The sequence below is a fragment of the Ovis canadensis genome, chromosome 2 (assembly GCF_042477335.2).
Source record: "Ovis canadensis isolate MfBH-ARS-UI-01 breed Bighorn chromosome 2, ARS-UI_OviCan_v2, whole genome shotgun sequence".
NCBI lineage: Eukaryota > Metazoa > Chordata > Mammalia > Artiodactyla > Bovidae > Ovis > Ovis canadensis.
Genome location: NC_091246.1, coordinates 31748136 through 31762227, shown reverse-complemented (window position 1 = coordinate 31762227; position 14092 = coordinate 31748136). Strand labels below are relative to the sequence as shown.

Below are 14092 nucleotides of genomic sequence, written 5' to 3'. Positions count from 1 at the left end.
TAAGTAAAAATATAGACAGCAACTTAGGTAAAATGAGGCATTAGAGAAACATATTCCAGACAAAGGAATAAGATAAAACTCAAGAAAAACTTAGTGAAGTCTCCAAATTGGTAATCTAACCAAGAAAGAGTTCAAAGTAATCATCACAAGTATGATCAAAGAATTTGAAAGAAGAATGGATTTACAAAGTGAGAAGTTAGAAGTGTTTAACAAAGAGAAATATAAAGAACAACCAAACAGGGATAAAGAATACAATAAGTGAAATGAAAAATATACTAGAAGGAGTCAACAGTAGACTAAATGATACACAGGGTGGGATCAGCAAGATGGAAGACAGAGTAGAGGAAATCTCTGATATTGAGCAGATAAAAGAAAAAGAAGAAATGAAGATAGTTACAGAGACCTCTGAGATCAAGTGCACTAATATTTGTATTATAGGGGTTTCAGAAGGAAAAAGGCTGAGAACATATTTGAATACATAACAGCTGAAGGGGAACAGCCATCAGGAAGCTGAGAGAGTTCTGTATAGGAGTAACCCAAAGGGAAACACACTAAGACACATTGTAACTAAAATGACAAAATTTAAGAGTAGAGAATATTAAAAGTAGCAAGTGAAAAGCAACAAATAATACACAAGGGAACTTCCATAAGGCTGTCAGCTGTAGAAATGCTGCAGGCCAGAAGAGGATGACAGGATATATTTAAAGTGATGAAAGGGAAAAACCTACAACCAAGAATACTCTGGCCAGCAAGACTCTCATTCAGATTTTATGGAGAAATCAAAACATTTACAGGCAAGCATCTTCTAAAAGGATTCAGCACCACCAAATCAGCTTTACAACAAATGTTAAAGGAACTTCTCTAGATGAGAAAAAAAAAATGCCACAACTAGAAACAAGTAAAATTACAAAATGAAAAACTCATCAATAAAGGCAAACATACTATAAAGGTAGGAAATCATCCACACACAAAGCTACTAGGAAAGTTAAAAGACAAAACTAGTAAAATCATCTATATCTATAATAAGCAGTTAAGGAAGCACAAAACAATTAGATTTAAAATATGATATAAAAAATGGGCTTTCCTGATGGCTTAAATGGTAAAGAATCTGGCTGCAATGCAGGTGACCTGGATTTGATCCCTGGATTGGGAAGATCCACTGGAGAAGGGAATGGCTATTCATTCCAGTGTTCTTGTCTTGAGAATCCGCTCGACAGAGGAGCCTGGTGGGCTACAGTTCATATGGTCATAAAGAGTCAGACACGATTGAGCAACTAAGCACAATGATAATCAAAAATAGTGATCATGAGGGGAGAAGAATACAAATGTTGGGTTATTAAAATGCATTTGAACTTAAGAGATCAGCAACTTAAAACAATTTTATATATATGTTGCTGAACAACCAGTGGCTCATTGAAGAAATAAAAGGAAATTTAAAAAAGAATAACCTAGAGACAAATGAAAATGGAGACATGACTATCCAAAACCTATAGGACATAACAAAAACAGTTCTCAGAGGGCATTGTACAATGATACAAGCTTACCTCAGGAAATGTAAAATCTCAAATAAGCAACCTATCCTTATAACAGATGTAAACTTTTGTATATAGAATGGATGAACAACAAAGACCTACTGTATAGCACTATATTCAATATAGTTCAGAAGAAATATGTTCAATATCCTATGGTAAACCATAAAGAAAAGAATATAAAAGTGTGTGTGTTGGATCACTCTGCTGTGTTGTACAAGGTAACACGACATTGTAGATCAGTTATACTTCAGGAAAGAAAACAGAAAGGAAAAAATAAAATGTAGATGAATTATATCTCAATGAACCTGGGAAAAACTATATCATAACTTATAGAAAAAACAAAGCAAAATAAAACCCTAACCGTACACCTAAAGGAACTAGGGAAAGAAGAAGAAATAAAACCCAAAGGTAGTGAAGGAAAGAAATGAAGATGAGAGCAGAAATAAATAAAATAGAAGCTAAAACAATTGAAAAGATCAATGAAACTAGCAGCTAGTTCTTTGAAAAGATAAACAAAATTCATAAACTAGACCCATCAAGAAAAAGAGAGGGCCCAAATTAATAAAACCAGAAATGAAAAAGAAGTTACAACTGACACCAGAGAAATATAAGAGATCATGAGACTACTGTGACCTTCTCTTTGCCAATAACCTGGATAAACTGGAAGAAATGGACAAATTCTTAGAAATATACAGTCTCCTCAGACTGAACCAGAAGAAACAGAAAATTTGAATCAACTAATTCCCAGTAATGAAATTGAATAAGAAATTTTAAAACTTCTGACAAAGAAAAGTCTAGGACCAAATGGCTTCACAGGTGAATTCTACCAAATATTTAGAGAGGAGTTAACACCTATCCTTCTCAAAATATTGTGGAGGAAAGAACACTTCCAAATTCATCCTGTGAAACCAGAGTTGCCTTGATACCAGATAAAGATATCACACACCCAAATACTTAGCAGGTAAGGAAAGGTGAAAGTGAAAGTCTCTCAGTCATGTCTGACTCTTGTGACTCCATTGACTATAGCCTACCAGGCTCCTCTGTCCAAGGAATTCTCCAGGCTAGAATACTGGAGTGGGTAGCCGTTCCCTTCTCCAGGGTATCTTCTCAACCCAGGGATTGAACCTAGGTCCTCTGCATTGCAGGTGGATTCTTTACCATCTGAGCCACCAGGGAAGCCCAAGAATACTGGAATGGGTAGCCTATCCCTTCTTCAGCAGATCTTCCCAACCCAGGAATTGAATTGGAGTCTCCTGCATTGCAGGCAGATTCTTTACCAGCTGAATTACCAGGTAAGGAATCCACCTGCAATGCAGGAGTCACAGAAGACATGCTTTCAATCCCTGGGTCAGGAAGATCCCGTTCTAGCATTCTCTTGCCTGAGAAATCCCGTGGAGAGAGGAGCCTGGCAGACTATAGTCCATGGGATCTCAAAAGAGTCATATAGGACTGAGTGACTAAGCATGCACACACACAAAAAGATAATTACAATCCCATGGATGGAGGGGCCTGGAAGGCTGCAGTCCATGGGGTCGCTAGGAGTCGGACAGGACTGAGTGGCTTCACTTTCACTTTTCACTTTCATGCACTGGAGAAGGAAATGGCAACCCACTCCAGTGTTCTTGCCTGGAGAATCCCAGGGATGGGGGAGCCTGTTGGGCTCCCGTCTATGGGGTCGCACAGAGTCGGACATGACTGAAGCGACTTAGCAACAGATTGATATCACTGAGGAACATAGATGCAGAGATCCTCAGCAAAATATTTGCAAACCAAGTCCAGCAATACTTTAAAAGGATCATACACCCTGATCAAATGGGATTTACCCCAAGGATGCAAGGATTTTTCAATATCCACAAATCAATCAGTGTAATACACCACATCAACAAATTGAAAAAATGTAAACTGTCACTGTTTGCAGGTTACATGATACTATTCCTAGAAAATCCTATGCTGAAAGAAATTGAAGATGACACAAGCAGATGTTTGTGGATTGGAAGAATCAATATTGTTAAAAATGACATACTATCCAAGGCAATCTACAGGTTTAATGCAATCCTCATCAAAATACCAATGGTATTTTTCACAGAACAAAAAATTTTTACATTTGTATGGTAACACAAAAGATCCCAAAAAGCCAAAGCAATCTTGAGAAAGAAGAACAGAGATGGAGGAACCATACTCTCTGACTTCAGACTATACTACAAAGCTGCAGTAATCAAAACAGTGGTATTGGCCCAAAAGCAAAATATAGACCAATGAAACAGGATAGAAGGCCCAGGACTAAAGCAATGCACTTATATTCAATTAGTCAATGACAAAAGAGGCAAGAATATGCAAGGGAGAAAAGACAGTCTCTTCAATAAATTGTGCTGGGAAAACTGGACATTTACATGTTAAAGAATGAAATTAGAACCTTCTCTAACACTATTCAAAAAAATAAAATGGATTAAAGACCTAAATGTAAGACCTAAAATCATAAAACTGCTAGAAGAAATAACATGGCAGAACACCCTTTGACATAAATCATGGCAATATTTTTTTGGCTCTATCTCCCAAACAAAGGAAATAAAAGCAAAAATAAATATATGGGACCTAATTTAACTTAAAATCTTTTAAATAGCAAAGTAAGCCATCAACAAAATGAAAAGACAACCTACTGAATGGGAGAAAACTTTTGCAAATGATGTGACCAATAAAGCATTAATATTCAAAATATATAAACAGTTCATATGGTTCAACATAAAAAGCAAGCAACATGATTATAAGAGAAGATGCTTAACATCACTCATCATCATCAGGGAAATGCAAATCAAAACCACAATGAAAGACCACCTCACACCTAACAGAATGGCTGTCATCAAAAAGAACACAAATAGCATTGGCTGGAATGTGAAGAAAAGGAAACTCTTGCACAGTGTTGGTGGGAGTATAAATTGTAGCCACTATGGAAAACTATATGTAAGTTTCTCAAAATTCTGAAAATAGAACCATAGCAATTCCACTTCTGGGTATATATCCCAAAAGACAACTCTTATTTGAAAAGATACACTCACCTCAGTGTTCTTATTAACATTGCTTACACTTGCCAAGATATGGAAGCCACGTAAATGTCCATCAACAGATGAATAGATGTGGTGTGTGTGTATGTATATACCTATATCTATCTATCTATATGAAAAGACAGTCTGCTGAATGGGAGAAAATGTGGTGTATATATGTGTACACAATGGAGTACTATGAAGCAATAGAAAAGAATAAAAATTTTGCCATTTGTAGCAACATGGATAAACTTTGAAGGTGTAATTCTAGGTGAAATGTCAGACAGAGAAAGACAAATACTGTGAGAGGTCACTTATATGTAGAATCTGAAAAAATCAACAAGCTAGTAAATATAACAACAAAAAAAGCAGACTCATTGATATAGAGAACAAATGGGTGCTTAAGGGTGGGGAGAGGGAAGGGGAAGGGGCACATAAGGGTAAAGGAGTAAGAGGTACAAACTATTTTGTATAAAATAATCTGCAAGGATATATTGTACAATATAAGGAGTATAGCCAATATTTTATAATAACTATAAATGGAGTATAACCTCTAGAAATTGTGTCACTGTGTTATACACCTATAGCTTATATATAATATTTTTAATCAAATACACTTCAATTAAAAAATAAGTCTCATAAAGAGGACCGAAAGATTTCCAGTTAGGTTGACAGATAAAGTGACGTTAACAGTCCTGGATGGGCAAGGCTCTAAGGTAGCCTAGGGATAGCCACCAGGGACAAAAGTGGTGAAAACCACTCTACACAACATATTTTATTGTTAAATTATATTAACTTTCACATTAGGAACCTATTAAGGTTAGATAATAAATGGTTTTATCTATATTATTACAAATGCTAATGTATTTTTCAAATTTCATAGTTTAGACAGCCACCAAGTTAACCCTTTTCTTAGTTGATTCAGAGTTTTCCTTATGTGTGTCCAGGTATTTTTTAATTAAACAAAAAACAATGTTTTAATAGCCCAGTCAACAAAATAGTACATTATAGCAACTCCAAAATCCAGCAGGGTCAAGTTTTAACAATCTATTGTTTCTAATTACATAAATATAGCCAGTAGCTTTACTGAAGTTTATTATAAATAATATGACAATTTCAGTTCTCACACCGAAAGGGAAATACCCTAGCTTATTTCCTTTGCTCATTGACTATTCTAGGACTAAAGTGTGTGCCGTGCGTGTATGCTAAGTCGCTTCAGTCGTGTCTGACTCTGTGTGACCCTATGGACTGTAGCCTGCCAGGCTCCTCTGTCCATGGAATTCTCCAGGCAAGAATACTGGAGTGGGTTGCCATGCCCTCCTCCAGGGGATCTTCCAAACCCTCCTCCAGGGATCAAACTGTTTCTTCTCCAGCTCCTGCATTACAGACGGGTTCTTTACCACTAGCAGCACCTACAGGTTCTTTACCACTAGCAGCACCTGGGAAGCCCAAAGTGCATGCCAGCTTCTCCATAAAGTGATCTCAGACTATTCTTTTACATCCCTGATTACTCTCAGTTCTTATCATTCTAAAAGTCAAAGTGTATATTAACACTCACAGTTTGGTGCAGGGGAGGGAGGAAGAGAAGGGAGCAGGAAGGGTTTCAGGAGGCAATTGCACTTTAACTATATGGAGGGAGAATCGAATTTGGCAGGTGGATATGGAAGGTGGGAGCCAGGAGCACTCCAGGTATGACAGAGTAGTCCAAAAAGCATGGAGGTAAGGTGTCAGGTCATCTTTAGGGAGCAGTGGATTGAGCAGGCCTTTTTTTTTTTTTTTTGGCCACACCGTTGAGTCCTGTGGAATCTTAGTTACCTGACCAAGGACCGAACTGGAGGCCCCTGCAGTGGAAACTTGGAATCTTAACCACTGGGCCACCAGAGAAGTCCTGAGTGTGCCCTTTGACTAGAGGACAAGGATTTGAAGGGAGTGTGGTCTCCGTGACAAGGAAAACCAGACTGTACAAGTCTGCTGGAAGCCAGATCCTTTTAAGGCTAGGTGAGATTTTGATGAGGAACTAGCCTGTAGGGAGGTAGAAAATGAAAATTCAATAGGTTTAATTGTTGGAATAAGATTCTAGAAGGAAAGGAAATAAGAATCTAGGAGATTGCCAGATAAAGTTAGAAGGAAAGTGAGGAGGACTTAAACAATAAAAAGGGAGGGCTCAATTTTGTTTGAAAAGTCAAACAAGTAATGTTGTTTTGTAGTTGATGAAAGAGTACCTCTTGGTATTTAGAAATACAAAAGTGATTTTAAATAAATCTGCTTTGTCAGAGTTTTCATTTCCTTTCCTCTGCCTTTTTTATTTTTCATTTCTTGGTTAAAAAAATATGTTGAAAGAAATTAGGTATACAACAGGGACTGAAATAATTTCAAATAATTTTTCTTTTAGTTGGATTGCTATTATAAAATAAGACTACATTTTGATTCAGAACTTTTACGAAGAACTTGGGTATTTTATTACAACATCTGTTTCTACATTTTAATTTCTCTCCTTTTTATAGGTATTTGCATGCTTTTTTTTTTTCCAATGAGAAGACCTTTTTGTTTGCCACAAGAAGGCTATTATCCAGAATGTTAATGGGTTTTCAGCTATTAAGATGTAATGATATACCTTGAGTATTTAACTATAAATTTGAAAAATCTCTGTGAACAATCTCAAAGGAATACTTCGAATGCACTCCTGGTAAATTGGCTCATTTTCCTGTAATTTACTGGAAGTGCTGATATGAGAATAGTCCTAATGTGAAAAGTACATTAATCCCTGGAGTTACATTGTATGTATTAAATTATTATTCTCAAAGAATAAAACGTATGAGGCCATTTAGCCTTCATTCACATCTGTTACTTAGAATCACAGTAAAAAAACAATCAGTTTTCTTCTGATGCACAAAATTAAAAATACATTCAATACATGTAATATCTTTTAAAACAAGAGGTACAGTGATGCTCAGTTATATTTTTGCCCAACAATCGTTCTTTTCCAAGACAAGGACTTCTACAATAGTTAGGAACATGATTCTTCTGGTTTTGTGGAGGCCTCTTTTATTCCACTGATAACTGAAATATTTTTAGAAATCCATAATGTAGTTTGATGTCAGTCAAAAGGATTAGTCTGCTTTGTAGCCATGAGCTTCTACTACACTGTGGAAGTATTTAAGGAGGTAATCAACTTGCAGAAGCAGCAGTTGCAGGAGCAAAGGATCTTACTTGGGATTTTGTCTAATTGTGTTTTCCTTCTTTACCAGGGACTGAAAGCTGTGGAAGCCCAATTTGTGACATGAGGTGTCTTTTGGAAAGCAGCCATTTATGACTCGAAGACTGGGACTGATAGGAAGCCCCTTCTGAGATTTTCCCGAAGTTCTGGAACAGTGCTACCATGGATGTAAAGCTGGATCCCTCTCGAGATGACCTGCCTCTCATGGCCAACACCAGCCACATACTTGTGAAACACTATGTACTGGATTTAGATGTGGATTTTGAAAGTCAAATCATTGAAGGCACCATAGTGCTTTTCTTCGAGTCTGGAAACAGATTCAAGAAACGGAGTAGTTCCACCGAGGTAGCCTGCCTATCGGAGTCAAATGAAGCCTGCAAATTTAGGATGCCTGAACCCTGCCAGATTCCTGTGACAAATACAAAGACCTTCTCATCTAAAATAGGATATAATGATTTTGTAATCTGTGGTAAAGGTGAAAAAGATACTTCTGGTAAAGATGGTAACCATGACAACCAGGAACAGGCTTCTGGGATTTCTAGCTCAAAGTACTGCTGTGACACAGGGAATCATGGGAGTGAGGAGTTTTTGCTAGTGTTGGACTGCTGTGATTTATCTGTGTTAAAGGTTGAGGAGGTGGATGTTGCTGCTGTGCCAGGTATTGAAAAATTTACAAGGTCTCCCAAGCTCAGGAATCAGATTGTACATGAACTCGTGGCTCTGCCTGCAGATCGTTGGAGGGAGCAGTTAGACTATTATGCTCTCTGCAGCCAGGCTCCTGGCTGTGGGGAACTCCTATTTGACACTGACACTTGGAGCTTACAGATCAGGAAGACAGGGGCTCAGACAGCTACTGACTTTCCTCATGCCATAAGGATACGATACAGAACCAAACCCCAGGGGCGATCAGTTACATGGACCTCAGACCAGAGTGGCAGGTAGGTTATCTGGGTACTCCGCAGTTCCCTGGTCTTTAATCTTACACACTGGGAGATGAACCTTTGCAAAGATGCTCCTCTTTATTCTGTGGCATTACCCATCTAACCTTAAATCCTTCGACCCTCAGGGAAACAGGTAAACTCCCAGGCATGCTGAACTCTTAATAGGATTACTTCCCTGAAGATGAAAAAGATTACTTTATTAAGCCCCTGTATTTCTGAGTTAGGAGACTGAAAGCCAGATTTAATGGTTAAATCTCAAGCCTAGCTCTCTGTTGAGATCTCTGCTAGCAACTTCTAGTACTGTAGATGGAAACGATATGTGTTTTTGAGCAAATACTTTCCAAAATTCCTTCATATTCCCCCAAGGGAATAAATAGCTGCTGTGTTGGGTTGGTGTGAATCCTGGCAAAGTGCTTCCAAATAAAGCCAGCTCTGCTTTGTGACTTTCTTACTGTATCCGTCTCTTGGCAGCTATGCCTCCGTGGACTTTGTCAGTTATTATATAATGTGAACCCTCAAAGCACTGGGAAGATCTGTTTCTGAGGAGTGTGACAGTCAGTCCTGCTGAGTTGACAGTTGTTTCTTTGGCTGTGATTCTGGGTATTTGACACCAAGGGGACTCCTGATTTTTTGTGTGGAGAGGAAGAATTGATGAAACATCAGTGTTCGGGGGAGTATATAGGCATTTCTTCTCTTCCTCCAGCAGTTTAGGGTTTTTAGAATTTGAGAATTTTCAAGTCAAACTTTGTTGATTCCTCATTATTTTACCTATTTATTTGTGCTAAGGTACCGTGAATCAATACAGTAATTATTGTAGGGATTAGTTGAAAGAACGTTCCTCTCTGTGAGCTTGTCTTTATAGCAGAGGACTCCCTTAATGAAGGCAGTAGTCTAGATAAATTGCTTACATCTCTCCCCTAACTCACCCCCCTCAAAAAAACCTTTCAGATTATATATTTTAAAGCATCACCTTGAGTTTGAGCTCTCATTATCCTGCTCCTTACCTCCTGCTCTGGTCTCCCTCCCTGCTCAAAATGAGTTCACTTCCTGTCTTATTTCTGCTAGAGTCTGAGGCAGCCTTTGGGATAGTGCAGGGTAGTGCAAATTTACATCAGTAGAAAAGCATAGTGATTTGTTTATAGAATAACTTACTGAATATTCTTGGAAGTCTGTGAAGGAAAGAAATAGATGTTCTTATTATAGCTTTAAATTTTTTGGAAATTATTAAGGATGAGCTTTTAATAAGATTTAACAATATACTGTCTCTGAATATTTAACTAGGAAATTCTAGTGTTCATACTGCCAGATATTTCATTTTTGAATTAGAGTAACAGGGAAGAAGAAACTATTAACAGTATTTGGAAGAAATACTCATTCATGGTCTCAAACATAACTTTCTTCTCAGTGTTTGCTACAGAGACTAGTGAATTACGTTACATATGAAGTGTTGAGTAGGAATGAGTTGTTGATAAATGCTGGTTTCCTTAAAGAAACTCTCAAAAGGTCCTTGGGCACATTTTGCTCCTGAAAGGTTGACTTGAATTTACTCTTGATGCCTCCTTTTCTGAATATTCAATAAATACATGATCCAGCAAAAGTTTAAACTGTATTCTTGGAAGTCTGTAATTATATGTTAGTAAATAAATTACATTTATGGAGTCTTACAGAGATAATAAATTTGTTTTTTAAACCTTAAAAGATTTTTCCTCCCTTCTTTTTTCTTTTTTTTGGGGGAATTTTATTACAGTCACAGTGAATCTTCCATGAACGATCACTAAATTCTCCCACATGTTTAAGAATAAATCTAGGTATATACTCGTAACTGTTTGGATACTGTAAGGACTTAAAATGCCCAAGGATTCCAGGTTGCTAGACAGAAATAATTTCTTGTTAGTAATCACCAGGGTTTCAAATTAAAGTAGTGGTTAAATTTTTACCATTGAATAGCAGAATACTATCAACATGCCTACTATAAATTTTTAGTCTGGATGAGAAACTTTTTATTCCCATTTTACAAGTAGGAATATTCCATAAAGTTACTGAAAGATCCTAGAAAAACCCATGTCTTAATTGTGTAAAGGAGTTGTGTTTCTTACTTTTGATTTTTACCATGTCCCTTATTGTAAGCAAAGATTTCAATACATTTAAAAAAGATGAATTATATTAGCTTTCAAAAATTTTCCATTTTTAAGCAGATACTAGACAGAAATTTAAGAAAAACTCTAACCTTGTACTTGTCCTTTCAAGTTCCAGCAGTGGCTTTTCCCCTTCCCACTCTCATTCCACACCTTGTTGAGAACTTTCAATGGCTTAGTCATTTTGGACTCTATGACCCCATGGACTGCAGCATGCCAGGCTTCCCTGTCCTTCACTATCTCCTGGAGTTTGTTCAAAGTCATGTCCATTGAATTGGTAATGCCATCTAACCACTTCATCCTCTATTGTGCCCTTTTCCTCCTGCCTTCAATCTTTCGGAGTATCAGAGTCTTTTCCAAAGAGGCAGCTCCTCACATCATGTGGCCAAAGTATTGGAGCTTCAGCATCAGTTCTTCCATGCATATTCAGGGTTGATTTCCTTTAGGATTGACTGGTTTGTTGAGAATAAAATTTGTTATTTTGTTTGATAATATGTAAATAAATAATCACTTAGGAGGTCAGAGGATCCCAGGAGGAAATTATAAAATGTGATGGAACAATCTAGCTATATTAAAAATGTATGAAACAATCTCATTGAAGAGAGTAGAGGGGAAAATGTGCTGACCTAAGTAACTTTAGAAATGAGTTGAATCTGTAAGTCTGAAAGCAAAAGGAACTGTACATAATTACTGCATTATAGTTGATAGAGTTGTTTCCCATGGGAATACAGGTTAACAATTCTGGTACCACTCTACATGTATACTGGAATTGAGTAATTTAGTAAATGGATGCAGATGATGGGAGCCAGGTTTCTCACTGTTGAAGTGGGAGATTACAGATGAGCAAGGGGAAGAGGATAGAATGATTCATGTGGAAATGGATTAGAATGGGAGACATCACTATGAACTCACATTTAGCATAATACAGATACAGATGGTTGCATATAGAAATAATTATAGATATGAGGTGTTTGCAAGTGTTAGCATACACACATGTATTTCCTTGTTTCTCAGCTGAGTGGGTTTAGAAGCAGTGAGTACTCCCTAGTGCCCAGATCTTGGTTTCTAATATCATGCTCCAGTGAAGGAACCAGAGTTCTTGGAGAAATGGCTGGGACTAGAGCAGGAAACATGCAAGATGAAGCTGTAGCATCTATTGTGCCAGAAAATAAGGAAATGCTCTAACAACAGCAATAAGAACCTGGAATTGCATGAGTGTATTAAAGTCCAAGGACTCATCTGAAAGAACTCCTAGTGACCAAAACTGAGCAACAAAGTAAAATAGTTTTAGATGATAACCCAAAGTTTAAAATAAATATTCATGATATTTAACAAAAGTGATATTTAAAAAAGTGATTAACTTAAATAAGCAAATGGGGAGAATGGCCAAATCCATGATACAGAAGTCCAAGTTATATAGAAACTCTGCCCCCAAGAAGGTAGAGCATAATTCCTCCTTCCTTAAGTGAGGACTATTCATAATGACTTCCTTCCAGTATGGAAAGGAGGAGGAAGTAAATTTTCATTAGTGAAACCTGACAAACATGACCTCAGCAAGGAGATCAAAGCTGACATCAACACTGATGAGTCACGTTGATAGTATGTGACAAAAATACCATCTTTGATCTTCCTCCTCAAAACGCATAGCCCCTATCTAACCAAGAGAAAATATCAGATAAATCAGACTTTTAACAAAATACCTTACCAGTACTCCTCAAAACTCTCAAAGCCAACATAAATAAAGTCTTCAGAAACTGTCACAATCAATAGAAGCCTAAAGAGACATGATAATTAAAATTAATGTAGTATTCTAGAATAGAAAAGGTGTATAAAGGATTTTTTTTTCAAGAGAGAACTAAGGAAATCTGAGTAAAATCTGAACTTTAGTTAATAATAATGTGTCAACTGTGACAAATATACTAATGTAAGTTGTAGGGAAAACTGAGTATGGAATGTATGGGAAGCCTATGTTTTATCTTTGTACTTTTAAAAACAAATCTAGGGACTTCCTGATACTCCAGTAGTTTAGAGTCTGCCTTCCAATGCAGGGGATGCTCAGGGAACTAAGATCCCACATGCCATGGGACAACTAAGCCAGCACACCCCCAACAAAACATCTCAGAAGCTGCAACTAAGATCTGAAGCAGCCAAAAATAAATAAATATTTAAAAATAAATCTAAAACTGATTTTAAAATGTCATCAAAAATAAATTTGAAATTTGGAAAAATAATTCTCTTTCCACCCTGAAATTCCCCTTTCCTAAGAGCTGTCACCCCATTTTTTATCAAGTAACAATGTTTTCTAGATGGGAACTGAAAATATATTTGCCGCTGTAAAAGAGTATTTCTTTTCAATCATTGTCAATAACTTACTCTCCCTCATTGTTATTCTAATTCTAAGATGAAATAGCTGGAAATATAAAAACTACATTTTCCTACTTTCTTCCAACCATTGTGGAGTTCTGGCTTCTCTTGAATCTACTTGCTCTTTCTTGCCTCTATCATTCAGATACTAGATTTTAAATGACCTTTAAAAATGACTGATAAAACAGACATATACATAACAATATGATACATGCTTCTTGGAAAAAGTACTTACTTTTGTGTAATGTATGAGTATGTGTGCCCTTTAAAAATATTTAGATGCGAACTGGAGCCATTATTCTTGCTAAGCTAGAGAAGAAGACAATATCTTTTTGATTCTAGAGCCTCAGCATACATTAGGAAAAAAAAATCTTTAAAAAATGGAAACCTTTATCCAAAGTTTATGTGTTTCCTGCATTTTTTTCATTTCAGTGAATAAAATGTTATTTAAAATCAAAGCATTCTTTCTGGTAACTCATTCCTTTTCCCCTTTGGATCACTGTGATAGTTGTGGAACCAGCCAAGTGGTCTAGGAGGTCTTGCTTAAGCTGATGACATCACTGAATGAGTTGAATGGAGGGGAAATCCAGTTAAGTATAGAAAATTTATTTTAGAAGCAACAATTATTTGGTCATTGTTAAAAACATCTGACTAGGAAAATTCACTTTCACTTTTCACTTTCATGCATTGGAGAAGGAAATGGCAACCCACTCCAGTGTTCTTGCCTGGAGAATCCCAGGGACGGGGAGCCTGGTGGGCTGCCGTCTATAGGGTTGCACAGAGTCGGACACAACTGAAGCGACTTAGCAGCTGCAGCAGGAAAATACATTATAATTTAAAGTGATATTAAAATTAAGAATTTTCT

General features: G+C 36.9%; 1 protein-coding gene across 12 annotated transcripts in view; it reads left to right on the top strand.

Annotated features, from left to right (window-relative positions):
- The window catches only part of AOPEP (aminopeptidase O (putative)), a 413124-nt gene that overhangs the window by 64915 nt on the left and 334117 nt on the right, over positions 1–14092 (top strand). For all 12 annotated transcript variants that reach the window (XM_069575754.1, XM_069575752.1, XM_069575749.1 and 9 more), the window contains exon 2: positions 7819–8725. In XM_069575754.1, coding sequence (XP_069431855.1) covers positions 7950–8725 — 776 coding nt within the window. In that variant the 5' untranslated portion in view covers positions 7819–7949. The remainder of the gene's footprint in view (positions 1–7818; positions 8726–14092) is intronic.